This window comes from Mesitornis unicolor, unplaced genomic scaffold (genome assembly GCF_000695765.1).
Source record: "Mesitornis unicolor isolate BGI_N332 unplaced genomic scaffold, ASM69576v1 scaffold20669, whole genome shotgun sequence".
Classification (NCBI taxonomy): domain Eukaryota; kingdom Metazoa; phylum Chordata; class Aves; order Mesitornithiformes; family Mesitornithidae; genus Mesitornis; species Mesitornis unicolor.
This window is the reverse complement of record NW_010205786.1, coordinates 1-13,941: the sequence shown is the minus strand read 5'-3', so window position 1 is coordinate 13,941 and position 13,941 is coordinate 1. Positions and strand designations below refer to the sequence as shown.

The 13,941-nt window shown below is 45.3% G+C and overlaps 1 protein-coding gene across 1 annotated transcript; it reads right to left on the bottom strand.

The window, feature by feature from the left end:
- Nucleotides 1-2,017: 2,017 nt before the first annotated feature.
- NONO (non-POU domain containing, octamer-binding) lies at nucleotides 2,018-13,935 on the bottom strand (the record flags this gene model as incomplete). Its single annotated transcript, XM_010191537.1, has 9 exons — nucleotides 13,875-13,935; nucleotides 10,418-10,611; nucleotides 9,094-9,395; nucleotides 6,864-6,959; nucleotides 5,710-5,906; nucleotides 5,364-5,448; nucleotides 4,138-4,240; nucleotides 2,778-2,820; nucleotides 2,018-2,127 (listed from the first exon to the last, which is right to left on the bottom strand). Coding segments are annotated over exons 2-9 (1,017 nt in total), but the record flags the coding sequence as incomplete, so codon positions are not given.
- Nucleotides 13,936-13,941: the final 6 nt, after the last annotated feature.

Genomic DNA, 13,941 nt, shown 5'->3' with positions numbered 1-13,941 from the left:
AGTGTCACGAGGATGGAGCCAGGCTCTTCTCGGTGACAAACAATGATAGGACAAGGGGTAACGGACACAAACTGGAACACAGGAGGTTCCACTTCAATTGGAGAAGAAACTTCTTCTCAGTGAGGGTGACAGAGCCCTGGCCCAGGCTGCCCAGAGAGGTTGTGGAGTCTCCTTCTCTGCAGACATTCAAAACCCGCCTGGACGCCTTCCTGTGTAACCTCATCTGGGTGTTCCTGCTCCGGCAGGGGGATTGGACTGGATGAGCTTTGGAGGTCTCTTCCAATCCCTGACGTTCTGGGATTCTGTGATTCCCTCCAGCTCCAAGTGGAGCTGGCTATGAGGTCAGACCAGCTCAGTTACAGCTTTATCCAGTCAGGCCTTGTAAACACCCACGGATGAAGACTGCACAGCCACTCTGGGCAACCTGCTCCGCTGCTTGAACATCCTCAACATAGACTGCACAGCCACTCTGGGCAACCTGCTCCACTGCTTGAACATCCTCAGCACAGACATGGCACATCCTTTGGGGAAGGTACTGGAGGCAACCACTGGCCTCTTTCTACTCCCCAGAGAGGGGCTAAGCATGGCTGCTTTACACCAGGCTCCTGGGTCCCATTTCGTCTCTGTTCACAGGTTTACATCCGAGATACGTACACATGCAGCGTAACACACACCACAGTTGGTGTCAGTACTGTATACGACTCCATGGTATTGCCCGTTTCTACACAACACAGACCCAAACCACTAAAATTGCCAATGGGGAGGTCCCAGGGCCTCTCAATGCCCACTTCACTGGCAGTACAGAGGAGGCACTCGCAGTAACACAGCACTCCTCCTCCTCCCCTTTTCCCTTCCCTACAGATGAAAAATTTGGAGTAATTATGAACTTTTCCTGTAAGACATCACAGGGAAGGTCACTGCAAGCTCTCCAAGCAGCGGGAGCAAACATGCAAAGTGACTGCTTCCTACATGGATAAAAAGCTGGAATCCACAGGCTCAGTGACTCCTAAAGCCAGGATAGTTTCCAAAAAGACTATACACACTTCTGGCCATTAGAGAAACAACTTACTGCTTCCCAGTCTAAATGGTATTATTGAATCATAATGATCTGAACTCACCTCCCCTTTCCATTCCTCTCATCTTCACTCTTAATTACCCTGCGTAGTACACATTCCCTTAGCCTCAGACACTCCACTGTCCCTACCCCTGAGGTACAAAAGCTTATAGCCAAATAAAACTGTTCTTTGTGACAAAAAAAGTCTGTGACGTGGCAGTCAGAATAGATCAAGAAGTCTAAATAGGAAAGTTTGCAGGAAAATTGTTTATTAGACCAACTGATATAAACTGCTAAAGGAAGATGAACTTTCAGGACAAACTTGACTACGGCTGCTGCTGTCTCTGACACTGACTGGAAGTGCTGGCACCGAGAGAGGATCGACCCTCTGGATGACAGAGGAATGACAGATGCCACAGAAGCCATGGCGTACTGTAAAGCTCTGCAGCAAAGTTTAAAACTCAATGAAATATAAACATTTAGAAAAGGCAAATAAACGTCACCTCCTCTGATTCTCTGCTCTTTACCTCCTGTGCAAATTAGCTGAACTCATTTTAGCATACTCACTATTACCATGCTTATTTCAGCCTTTTAGCACAGGAGATAATTGTTTTAAAAACTGGTGATGGACAAAACATTGAGAGCTCGGCTTAATGCCTGCAAGAATCTATTCTCAAAACACTCTCATTCAACAAAAATGTGAAAAATTGCCATATATTATGGCTAAGATCTAAGAAATGTTTAGGTAGCAGCTATCTTGGAAGTCAAGCAAGTTGTTACCAGATTTCACTCAATCCCCTGAAAATGACCAACTGGTATCACGGTAAGATTAACTTCTAAAGATTTCAGAGGAGTTAAACAACAGGTCCAGGTAGGCAAGCTTCAACTTGAGCAGCACAGTGTTTAACAACGGAAACAACATAACGTGCATGTAAAAGCAGTGGGCAAATGGAGATACATTACCATTCCCATGGCTCCATCAGGTATCATAGCTCCAGGACCAGTCGCAGGAGGTGCAGCAGCTGGGACGTTGGTACCACCCATAGCTCCTCTATTGTTCATGCCAATGGTACCTGGAAAAGAAAACTGAAGAATAGTCCTGGCAGACACAGTGACTGGGGTCGACTCATCGCTCCAGAGCCACAGAACACCGGGTAAGCTCCCTGCAGTTATGTTCAGGGTCAGAGTCCTAGTCTATTAACTAGCTTTGCACTATCAGGTCAAGACTGACTCTGCATTCCAACTGCTCTTGCATTCCAGTATTATTTGAAACCACAGCAGGCTCTGACACTCACCACCTTCACTAACCCCTAAGCCCCCATCGCCTTTCCACTTGCTCTTGCACGTGTGGCCTAACTCTAGTTAGCTAACACTAATCATGCAGTCAAAATACAGAAATGAGAGTAATCGAGATTGTTTCCCAACCACAAGCTCCAGCACTACACGTTGTACCAGTTTCTGTATCAGTACACATTTTGGAAGCACGCTACGAGTCTGACAGCAACTTCAACCAAGCCTTCTGCTTACTGAAGGGAGTCCGTCACAAGGGTTCAGTACTGCTCATACCCAAACTCTGTTACATTTCCTGTCACTAGACTGGAGAACTATGACTTGAGTTTCTAAGTAAGAAGCCAGTAAAATAAGACTATTCAAAAATGTACAGATTTTGTAAAGGAGGAAAGGAAGACGAATAGGAACAAGGATGGTCGCAAAATACTCTTACCTCCCATACCCATCTGTCCCATTCGCATGTCTGGCGGCTCCCTCTGGAAAAAGAGACACTCATTTCAAATGATAAAAATTCAGGCTTTTAAAATAGACAAATTCAATGAGTTCTGGGGTTTCCCATTCGCATGTCTGGCGGCTCCCTCTGGAAAAAGAGACACTCATTTCAAATGATAAAAATTCAGGCTTTTAAAATATGTAATTAGACAAATTCAATGAGCTCTGGGGTTTTACTATGGAAAACGGAATAGAAGAGTCATTCCCAGAGTAAATTTCAAAAGATCTGAGCTACCTTCACCTGTAACTGCTGAGCAAACAGATCTTATTTAAAACATCTTATTCCGAAAGACTGATTTTCACAATCGTGGTGAAACATCCAGCAGTAAAGCTGCGTGCATAGATTTTACCAAACAGCAGCATAAAGAGGTGTCCGACGTTTGGATGGACAGATTTGCTGAGCAGCAGTACCACATTAAATAGAATTAGTTTTGCTACTTCCTCAGCATAGCTAAGCTCTTCCTGTTGAAAAGAATGCAAGCTTACAAAGAGATGCAGCACTGGGTCACTTGCATTAAACCACCAGTGAGTGAGTTCAAGTTCTCTTTGGTTAACAGAGCACAGGGGGGACACCACAGATCTCCCTCACAGTCTAGAAGCACCTCCTCACTTCAGCGAGGGCACTACTTTTTCCGCAGTGAGAACAGCTTTCACTTCATTTGTAGTCTCAGTGCCTTAATTTATCATATGAGGGCATCATTATTTAGAGAAATCAGGAGTTCTGCCACACACCTTCACACATTTAGGTCGGTCACACTGTTTTGGCCCTTTTGCTTTGACACTATTTAGCTATTTTGCTTAGGGGCCAGTTTTTTTGCTAGGACACAAACACTTGCCACCCAGTTGCGCTAATGCCATGAAACCACCTCGACAGTGCCACAGCTGCCTCTGCAATAGAAAGCTGCTGGGACTGGAAATGGATTGTAAGACAGCTCTTTACAGAAGTAAAGACAGTGCCAGGCATAAGACCCTAACAGGTCAGTTCAGGATAGCAGCAGCACTTCAGGACAGTACATCTTAGGTACTGTTAGAATAAAACTGGTCAGCATATATTCTTCTGAACAGTAATACAGCTAGTAAGGGTCGTACAGGATCAGCAGTGGGACAGTAACTAGGGTATTTATATTCTCCAGACTAAATTGTATTAAGATTGGAGGGAGCAAATAACTTAGGGCAGAATGCACTAAAGCTGTGAAGTCCCTCAACCAACAAGTCGAGCATTCACAGAAAGCCCCGTGCTGTGGAAGGGCAAAAATCTACATCAGCGTCCAGATGTAGTGGGAAGGTAGAAGCACTCATACCGCATCAGCAAAGTTCCCTTTGAAGCCTTCCTGCTGGCGTCTCATCATCTCTTCTTGCTGCCTTCTCATTTCCTCCTCACGGCGCCTGCGTTCTTCCTCTTGCCTGCAAAAAAGGTCTAAGGATACTCAGCACAACCAACACCAAACAACTGCATCACAGTGTTGCGGTGCTGCCTAATGGGTCTTGTTTAGACATCTAGGACTTTAAGAACATTGTTTTGCTGAGGCTGTAAAATATTAGGTACCTCACGAAGAAAACACAAACATGGATGTAGATCAAAACATTTCCAGTTCTAAGGAGTTAATTACAAAACCCAACATGAGCACACCCATGTGTGTGTCTTGTGAGGAGCAGCTGAAGGAACTGGGGTTGTATAGTCTGGAGAAAAGGAGGCTGAGGGGAAACCTTATCACCCTCTATAACTCTCTGAAAGGAGGGGGAAGCAACAGGGGTCGGTCTCTTTTCTCAGGTAAAAAGTGATAACACAAGAGGAAATGGCCTCGAGTTGCACCAGGGGAGGGTTAGATTGGATATTGGGAAAAATTTCTTCACTGCAAGGGTTATCAGGCACTGGAAGGGGCTGCCCAGGGAAGTGGTGGAGTCACCATCCCTTTAGGTATTTAGAAGTGTAGATGTGGCAATTATGGACATGGTTTAGGACTTGGCAGTGTAGATTTACAGCTAGATTTAATCTTAAAGGTCTTTTCCAACCTAAATGAATCTATGTACACAGCAGCTCCCAAATACATGCTGACTACCTGCAATATAATGCATACAAGCCAGACAGTTCTCAAGCCCCTTCTGTTACAGAAGTAGTCTGGAGATCTTCCTGGAGCTTCGCAAAATGACCCTGAGACAAGGCAGAGCTGGAATGGAGAGAGAAATCTCTAAGACTAAGTTACCCCTCAAACTAGAAGACTAGAATGGCGTTTCCCAATCTACAGCACTGAATCACTGTACAGATTCTGGTATTTCTGTTTGCCTCAGTCAAGGAGCTAAACTGAGCCACAGAACTGTAAAATAACAAGTACTGATCAGTGGAAGAAACTCCTAACTCTTCCATCTTAAACCAAATGTACACTTTGCCTGTGAACAAAAAGGCTGAAAATAACAGCCATGCTTTAGGTAGTAATTAAATTGTCACACTGAACAGTTGGGTACCCTGAAGAAGCGTTTCATTCCACGGTATGACGGATTAACGGCATTTCATAACCTGCCCCCTTACCTGAGTTCCAACTGTTTACGTTTTTGTACTTCTTGGTTATGCAATTCCTCCATTCTCCTCAGCTCTTCCTGGCGTCTCATTAAATCTGTAAAAGATGACAGGAAAAATCCCAAACTCATCTCCCATGACGCCTCTTTATCGATTCCTGAACTAGAATTGTAACACACATGAGAATAAAGGTGAGAGAGCCTACAGCAACACAGCAACATCTCTCCACTCATTTGCTGCTGCCATGCTTGGTTTACAAGTCAAACAGCTACAGCACAGCTCACCCTCAGCAGGTGATGAACCTGCACCTGGACGGTGCAGGGCCAATGCTGACACTGTATTTATCTCTGATCCGTACCTTGCCGCATGAGCATCACTTGGTGCTCGTGGCGAGCCGCTTCCATTTCCATCTCCAGCTTCTCTCGTGCTTCCTTGATGTTGCGGTCTACCTGTTCCTGCTGCTGCTTCTCCATTTCTATTAGAGCCTTCCAGCGCATGGCGTATTCATACTCAAAGCTGCCAGGCTGTGCAAATCGAGGTGGCTGCTCACGCTCCCTGACAAAAAAGGAAGACCTAGTAAATGCTTCAACGGAGCAAGGAAGAACCAAAAGAAATACATTTGTGTGTTAAATGCAATGGCAGATCCTTTTCACACTTAGAAATGCATTCCTTAGGGCTAGAAATAAGGAACCATTTTGTCTTCTACTTTCTCACAAGTAGCTATGCCTGAGATACCGATACCAGTTTGAACCATCTCACTGAAAGAAGAAATTTTAGGCAGATTCCTTCCGCAGGATTAATTATACATGGAAACTAAGTCCTGTCCTCCTCCATAACAAGCAGTGACACTGCATTTGTGAGACACTAAAAGATTCTGGGTAAAGACATTTAGAAATGAAACAGTCAGGGATTGGATTCCCCCACAGAAACAGTGGGGGATTGGACTGGATGAGCTTTTGAGGTCCCTTCCAATCCCTAACGTTCTGTGATTCTGTGATTCCTTCTGCAATCTTATGGACAGATCCACTCCAGAAACGAACGCTGTCCAAACGAATGTGTTGACTTCACTGATCTCTGCAGCCCCTGCACCTGGAGCACACGACTGTTCTTAATACAGCTTCCCAGGTCCTGAAGCTCTCATCTTCCTAACTTGAAAAATTCATGAGCTTCCATAGTTTACTAATTCCCACTGCTCAGATCCTATGATAACCCACTGACACCGGGAAGCCTTTAAAGACCATGGCCTTATACCTGGAGAGTTGTACAATGTCCTAATGCTATCACATCATTGCTTAACTTTTCACTGTGGGTTCCAATCTGTTTATTCTACAGACTTTCTGTAATACTTAGAGGAAGTAACTTAAGTCTCTGCTTCAGCTTCTCATCTGAGCAAGACCTCACATCATCTCAAACTGACATAATTTTTTATTCCAACAACTGGAACAGACTTTTACTGAGTCAACATCTTAGTCCACAGGTAGTCTCATCTCCTGTCACACGGCAGGCACGTACTTGTGATATTGCTGGTTTTTAATGACTAGTTTCTCTGGCAGTCCCTCTTCATCATCGTACTGATCCATGGGCTCCACAGTGACAGGCCGAGGGAATCTGTAAAGGAAAGATGAGGTGCTTTCAAGAAAATGCATGAATGAGCCTGCAGTGTAGGAAAGCATGTGTACTAGGTCTGAATTTACAAAATAACTGCTTTTAGCAGTGCTCAAAGAAATTCAGATCAGTTGAGGATCTCAACCAGAGTGAAACCAGAAATCACTTTGAACACTTTTTTCTTTCTTTCTAGAACAGCAGCTGAACTATTAATTGTAATTCTTGTTGAATCCAAACCAAAATTGTACTGAAAGAATACTTGCAGTTATTGGTTCAAATTCACAGCTTAACTGGAATCTGACATTCTCTGGTAGGATCTGCTCAGCACGAAGTCTTGCAGCCCCTACAGTCTGGTTTATCTCCCTTTCCTCCTTTGCTACATGGTCAACCATGGGGCTGCACAAATCCCTGTGTGCATTTTTCTAGCTGCCTAAAGCACAGAGTAACCACACTGCTCCTTGCTGGCTGTGCTGTTTAGTCACACTCTCCTGGTGAGACCACCACGTGTCATTAATGTCAGGCAGCAGTGCTTGGTAAGGGCCCTTTGGGCCTTGTCTGAATTTGTACCCCCAAGAAATCCACTGGTGCACTTCACAACACAGACACCGAACACGTTTGCTTCTGGCCACCTGGTTTATGCACGCACAGGAAAGTATTTAGCAAAAGCATCCCCAATCTGTGAATTTGCTCCCCACCGCAGCACTGACAATGCTGCATCATCACTGCACACAAAGCAGCACTGCAGCTTCTCGTTAGCTCTTCAACCCTGTTTCCAGAGCTGGGGAAATGGAGGAGAAGTGATCGTGCTATGCCAAGCAGCAAGCGGTGCCCAGATTTCAGCAAGAAGGCAGGATACGAGAGGCTAAAAACCTCTCTCCTCAGCTGAAGATCCACAATGCAGCTTTTCACTTCAACATTCCATTATTAACAGTTGTATTTCCCAGTGTGAGCCAATTCCAACCAGTTTATCTAGCTGTTACTAGGACAAACCAGAACAAACTTCATCAAAACCAAGATAAATAGAAATAAGCAACATACTGGTTTGCTGTCCTAGGTATCAAAATCTGATACACTGAGAGCTACAAAAAGATCCGATGTTCCCCTCAGGTGCTCTCAGCCACACACTGCTACTAATTCGTTTTGCATGATTGCTTTTAAAAATTTGTTTTCCTGGTCCTTTCAAGTTCTAAACTTTGGAAGCGGCAAAAGCTCCCTAGTTGCAATCCTCCTGCAGAGCACCACACGCTATGCTGGTTATCTACAAAGAGTCTTCAGGAGAAAAAACAGACTCTAAAAAACCAAAATGCTTGCTTTTTGAAACTGAACGTGCTTGTGTATGGCTCCAAGAAAGAGGGGAGAAGCACAAAGCTTAAAAAATTACTTTAGAAATCACCAATACAGCCCCAGTTTCAGGTATTCTGTTCACAAACTCTAGGTGCATGCACACCAGATATATAGTAACTTTTATTTCTAAGGGATCAGAAATGGCTGCCTCTTGATAGTTACACCAACAAGCCATGCTCTGTGGAACACATCTAGAATTAGTCGTTTACTTGAGCAAGTTCACATAATTATGCAAGAACATGCTCTGTTGCCTTATGAGACTCAATCACAAGGCAAAGTTTATTATTGTGAAAACTCCAACAATCCAATCTGTCTGACCAGCTTCTCCAACACATCCCATGCCCACAGTGGTGGATCACCATTCCACCCCAGCAGCGCAAGCTGCTGAGCAGAGTCTCATCCCAAGACATCTCTGAAGTGTCCCAGACTGCACCCTTGAGCTTCGCCTCCAACAACTGATATGGATGGTCTCAGAAATACCTCTTGTTTCTTGAAGGCTGCTTTAAGTGCCCTCAGAAGGCTTTATCAGGACACAGCTTGTCAGGAAGTTTCATGTGCTTACCCCACAAGCAGCTTCCCAGGAGAAAGTTTTCAGACCCAAGTTTCAGCACAGACACACTCATGCTGGGACAAAGCTAAGTGAAGTTCTCCCTGGGCGAATCACCAGCCGTGTCCTGCCCCAGAGCTCATCTGTCCCACTCTGGTGTTAAGAAACATTGCCCACAAGCCAGTGCAATGTCACCCATCAACCTGCACGCATGCCAGCATAACACTTTTTGCCCTCCACACTTACGTAGTTAGCAGGAAAGAGCCATCACTACATCTATCCAGGGCTTTCCTAGCAGCAGGCTTCCCTGAGAACTCCACAATGCCTTTCCCAGAGGATCGTCCTCTGTCATCCACAATAACCACAGCTCTTTCCACTTGGCCAAACACTGAGAAGGCTTCCTCCAGGAGCTCATTGGACACAAACTGAGGCAGGTTCCTGACTGTCAGTGATGCGCTGTGGCATGCAAAACGCACTCTTAGCTGCTTCCCACGTAGAGGCATGTTGTCTAGTTCCACCTTTGCAATCTCAGCCAGAGTGCGAGTTTCCTGAAGATAAAACACAGTCATTAAAACTCTCAGTGCAGCACAGAACCTGTCACAGTCACCAGCCTATTTCCCTTGAACAAGTACTTCACAGAGAGGAACAAATCCTCCCATAGTGTGGTAAAAAGTGTCCTAACAAATGGTAGCTATTCTCTGTTATCAACTACTCTAGCTGAACAGGCATGTACAGAGTTTGGGGGTGGAGGGAAAGTATCAGACATGAACTTAATCCAACAGCCACCGTGAACCTAGCAATTAAATGATCATTATATCTCTCTCCAACATGATCATATTAAGGCTACAGAGCATGCAATTTTTTAAAAATAAACAATTAAAAAAGGAAAAAAAATCAAGATTCAACTCTCGGCCAAGTCTGATAACTGTACAAGGAAATGCTGATCGTATGACAATCCATGAAAGACATCCTGTGCTGGTTTCACAGCTTTCCACTCATTTAAGTCACTACCAAGCAGCCACACTACAGCAAAGCGACCCAAACTTTGGTGTGGGAACCTGATGCTCCATCCACTTGCCTTGGGGCTTTCAGAAAGGCAGCACATGAGCCAATGAAGTCTGAGAGCCATTACGTTGGTAGCTACCTCCCTCTTAGTCACACTTCACCATGAGCATCCAGAGACCCCCTTCCTCAAGGGCATTCGTGACTCCAGTGACACTGCATGACAACCTACATTCATAGAAATCCCATGTTCACACCCTTCCAAAAAAAGGACGTCCACCTTGTCTGTAACAGCATCACGTTTGTGTTTTCTTTCTGTTTTCTACTACCTGACTTCAGAACACATTTATCAGCTATCTCATAAATCTTGCCACAGGCTGCCTGAATTAAAATTCCTTCTCATAATAAGCTCTAGACAAATCACTTATAGAAGCCATATTGCAGGTTACTAAAATCAACAGCAGGCTTAATTAGCAAGATATCTGAACATCGACTACTTCCAATTAGCGATACTCCTCCGGTGTGAGTCACTGCCACAAAAACACCCCGAAGGTGGCAAGCCACTCACCAGCCTGATAAAGCCAAAGCCTTTGTCCTTGTGTATGAAGACCTCCCCTGCCTTGCCATACTTCTCAAATAACTTTCTCATCTCTTCTTCTGTAATATCTGGGGGCAGATTGCCCACAAACAGGCGGCTTCTTTGGGTGAAGGTCTTTTCACCAGGTTTCCGGAAATTCTTCAGGTCAATAGTCAGGCCTTCATCTGAGGGGAATAAGGTACACAGCTGCTCTACAGTTGGGAGGATAAATTCTATTAGGTTTCATCACAGTGAACACAGAGACATAGGACAAGAGAGGTTAACACCACCCCAGCCACTTCAAACCTCTCCAGCCATCTCTACAGCAACAAGGGGATTTTATTTCAGAATGGGTCCATAGTTTTTCAAGAAAACATGCTCGGACCCCAGTGCTCATTAACACCAGTAAAAGACAGTCTAGTACTGGGGAAAAGAAGAACACTGCAGCCTGGAATAACAGGAGAGATTTACCTCACCTTTTGGATATCAGGATGACTGGCCTGCAACCAAATCAACTGTAGCCACAATACAGGATTTTGCTATTACAGCCTGAATAGTGAGAGAAAAGCCAGTACGGCCAGCAACCAGATTTCTACTGGGAAAAAACCACCCAACTCCAGATATCTAGAAAAATATGCAAACAAGAGGGAAATTTTGCACAGCCAGGTAACATTTGAGATGGTTGTCATTCTGCAAGATGGAATTTGGGTTCTAGTCTTGGGTTTCAAGCTGAAGAGAAGGCTGGAATGGTGAAAATACAGAAAAAACCCCCAAACCAAACCCGCCCCCAAACCCAGCCATATAGGCGAAACCCCAGTAAATTACAAGGTTCATGACAAAACCCTATATTCAGTAAGTAATGCTGTACATAGCGCTGATAAAACAGGACAGACTATAGGAACATTCTCAAATCCCCACATGCACATACGATCTCTGACTCTTAATTCAGCAAGAATCCAGCATGACCCTGCAAGCTCTGCTATATCCCAGACACAGGGGTGGCTTTATCATCACTTTACCTTCCCGCGTCCCGTTTTCTTAACTACATATGGAAACTTCCCCACACAAGACAGTAACCCACAGAAGGCAACTCCTTTGCTTTGCAGAGGACACACCTCACAGTCACACATGGAAGAAACTACAAATACGAGTGGCTTGATTCAGACCACAAAGCGTGGCACTAACCAGGAAAGGCCATTCACGCAAACACAATGCGTGCAAGGACAACTGTTTAGAATAAGCACACCTCTGTGGCTAACACTATAAAAAAAAGGAAGCCTGACAGTGTATCTGTGGAACAGGAGTAAGTTATCTACTTCACACAGTCAGGGTGCTTCAGTGTTTTGTCTCGTGAACTCCTTCACACCACTATCAGAACTTGGGGACCAGCTGTGAGGCCTGTGGATCCACCAGGAGGGACTGACAGCAGAGTTACACCACTACAGCTGCTCTGCCTGAAGCAGAGCCACTCAAAGGACTGCGATACAGTGACCACAAGCAGCCCCTTCTGGGAACAGAACAACACAGTTGTGCTGTATTGTTTCCAACCTGACTGGAAATGGGACTGGTCTGCCACCCTTGTCTCTTATCTTCTATGAACTGATAAGGAGCCTGTTTAACAGGGCCACCTAGGGTGTTCCTGCTCCGGCAGGGGGATTGGACTGGATGAGCTTTGGAGGTCCCTTCCAATCCCTAACGTTCTGTGATTCTGTGATTCAGACCACAAAGTGTGGCACTAACCAGGAAAGGCTATTCACGCAAACACAACGTCATGGAAGAAACTACAAATACGAGTGGCTTGATTCAGACCACAAAGCGTGGCACTAACCAGGAAAGGCCATTCACGCAAACACAATGCGTGCAAGGACAACTGTTTAGAATAAGCACACCTCTGTGGCTAACACTATAAAAAAAGGGGAAGCCTGACAGCGTATCTGTGACAAATACGAGTGGCTTGATTCAGACCACAAAGCGTGGCACTAACCAGGAAAGGCCATTCACGCAAACACAATGCGTGCAAGGACAACTGTTTAGAATAAGCACACCTCTGTGGCTAACACTATAAAAAAAAGGAAGCCTGACAGTGTATCTGTGGAACAGGAGTAAGTTATCTACTTCACACAGTCAGGGTGCTTCAGTGTTTTGTCTTGTGAACTCCTTCACACCACTGTCAGAACTTGGGGACCAGCTGTGAGGCCTGTGGATCCACCAGGAGGGACTGACAGCAGAGTTACACCACTACAGCTGCTCTGCCTGAAGCAGAGCCACTCAAAGGACTGCGATACAGTGACCACAAGCAGCCCCTTCTGGGAACAGAACAACACAGTTGTGCTGTATTGTTTCCAACCTGACTGGAAATGGGACTGGTCTGCCACCCTTGTCTCTTATCTTCTATGAACTGATAAGGAGCCTGTTTAACAGGGCCACCTAATAAAAGTACATAGATATTTTTATGAGCCCAGCAGCTCTGTGTTTGGTTAAATCTGCAACTCTGACAGGAAAAAAACCCAACGCATAGAGGAATCAAAGTTTACCTGACTTCTATACGCTTTAGTTCTGAACAGCCAAAGTTTTCAAACTTAAAAAAAACCCCAAACTGATGTAATTAAAGCACCTCCTCCCTTAAAAATTATAATGGCAATGCCTTGCTGCCACACTTCTAAACTATGAGGTGAAATCAGTTAAGGCTCCAAAAGCTATTAATGCATATTGCCTCAGCTCACAGGCACCCCCTCTGTATCCTCCCACACTGATTATTAACAAACCTGGACACACACTAAAGTAACAGCCACCATCGATGTCACCTGGCACTTGAATGCTCAAGTATTTTTAAGTAAGGGTGGAAATTTGTCAGCCCCATGTAAAAATTTAGACTCAATGGGTGACTGCAGATTGGTGTACAACGTTCCTACTGTGACTTTACAGACAGCAAATTCGTTTTGCTAGTACTTAAGGATAAACACTTGAGAAGCCATCTGTTATGGTCGAGGAAAAAAAGAAATGAGGCCACCTCTCATTTGGAAGGATTACAGAGTCACTGTTTAAGGTTCAGAGACTTCCAAACTCTAAGTGAGTTATTCTTGAGAAGCTCAGGTTAAAAAAGGAACCTCGACATCACTCCCTGTATCAGGAACGCAAGCAACTTGCAAGCAAATTCCAGTCACATCTCCAGGAGACGCACGCATCTCCGAGCAGGCTAAACAGAAGGAAATAAAAAACCCAACCCAACAAAAACCAACCCAGCTGCAGTTCAAACCACCACCAATGGGAAAACCTGACCAGCGCAGGTCACCGTCTGCTCCAGGACCTGGATTTGTATTGTTCTACACGGAAGGAGCACACTTCGCTCGTTCCCGCCAGGGCCTGTCGCCCCGGGACGCGCAGGCGGTCGCTCAACGCCTACCCGGAGCGGGGCCGGGCGGCCCCCCGCGGCGGGCCCGGGACTCACTCTGGCTGTTGGCCTGCTGCCCGTTGGCGGGGACGGCCGGCGGCGGGTGCTGCTGGTGCTGCTTCCG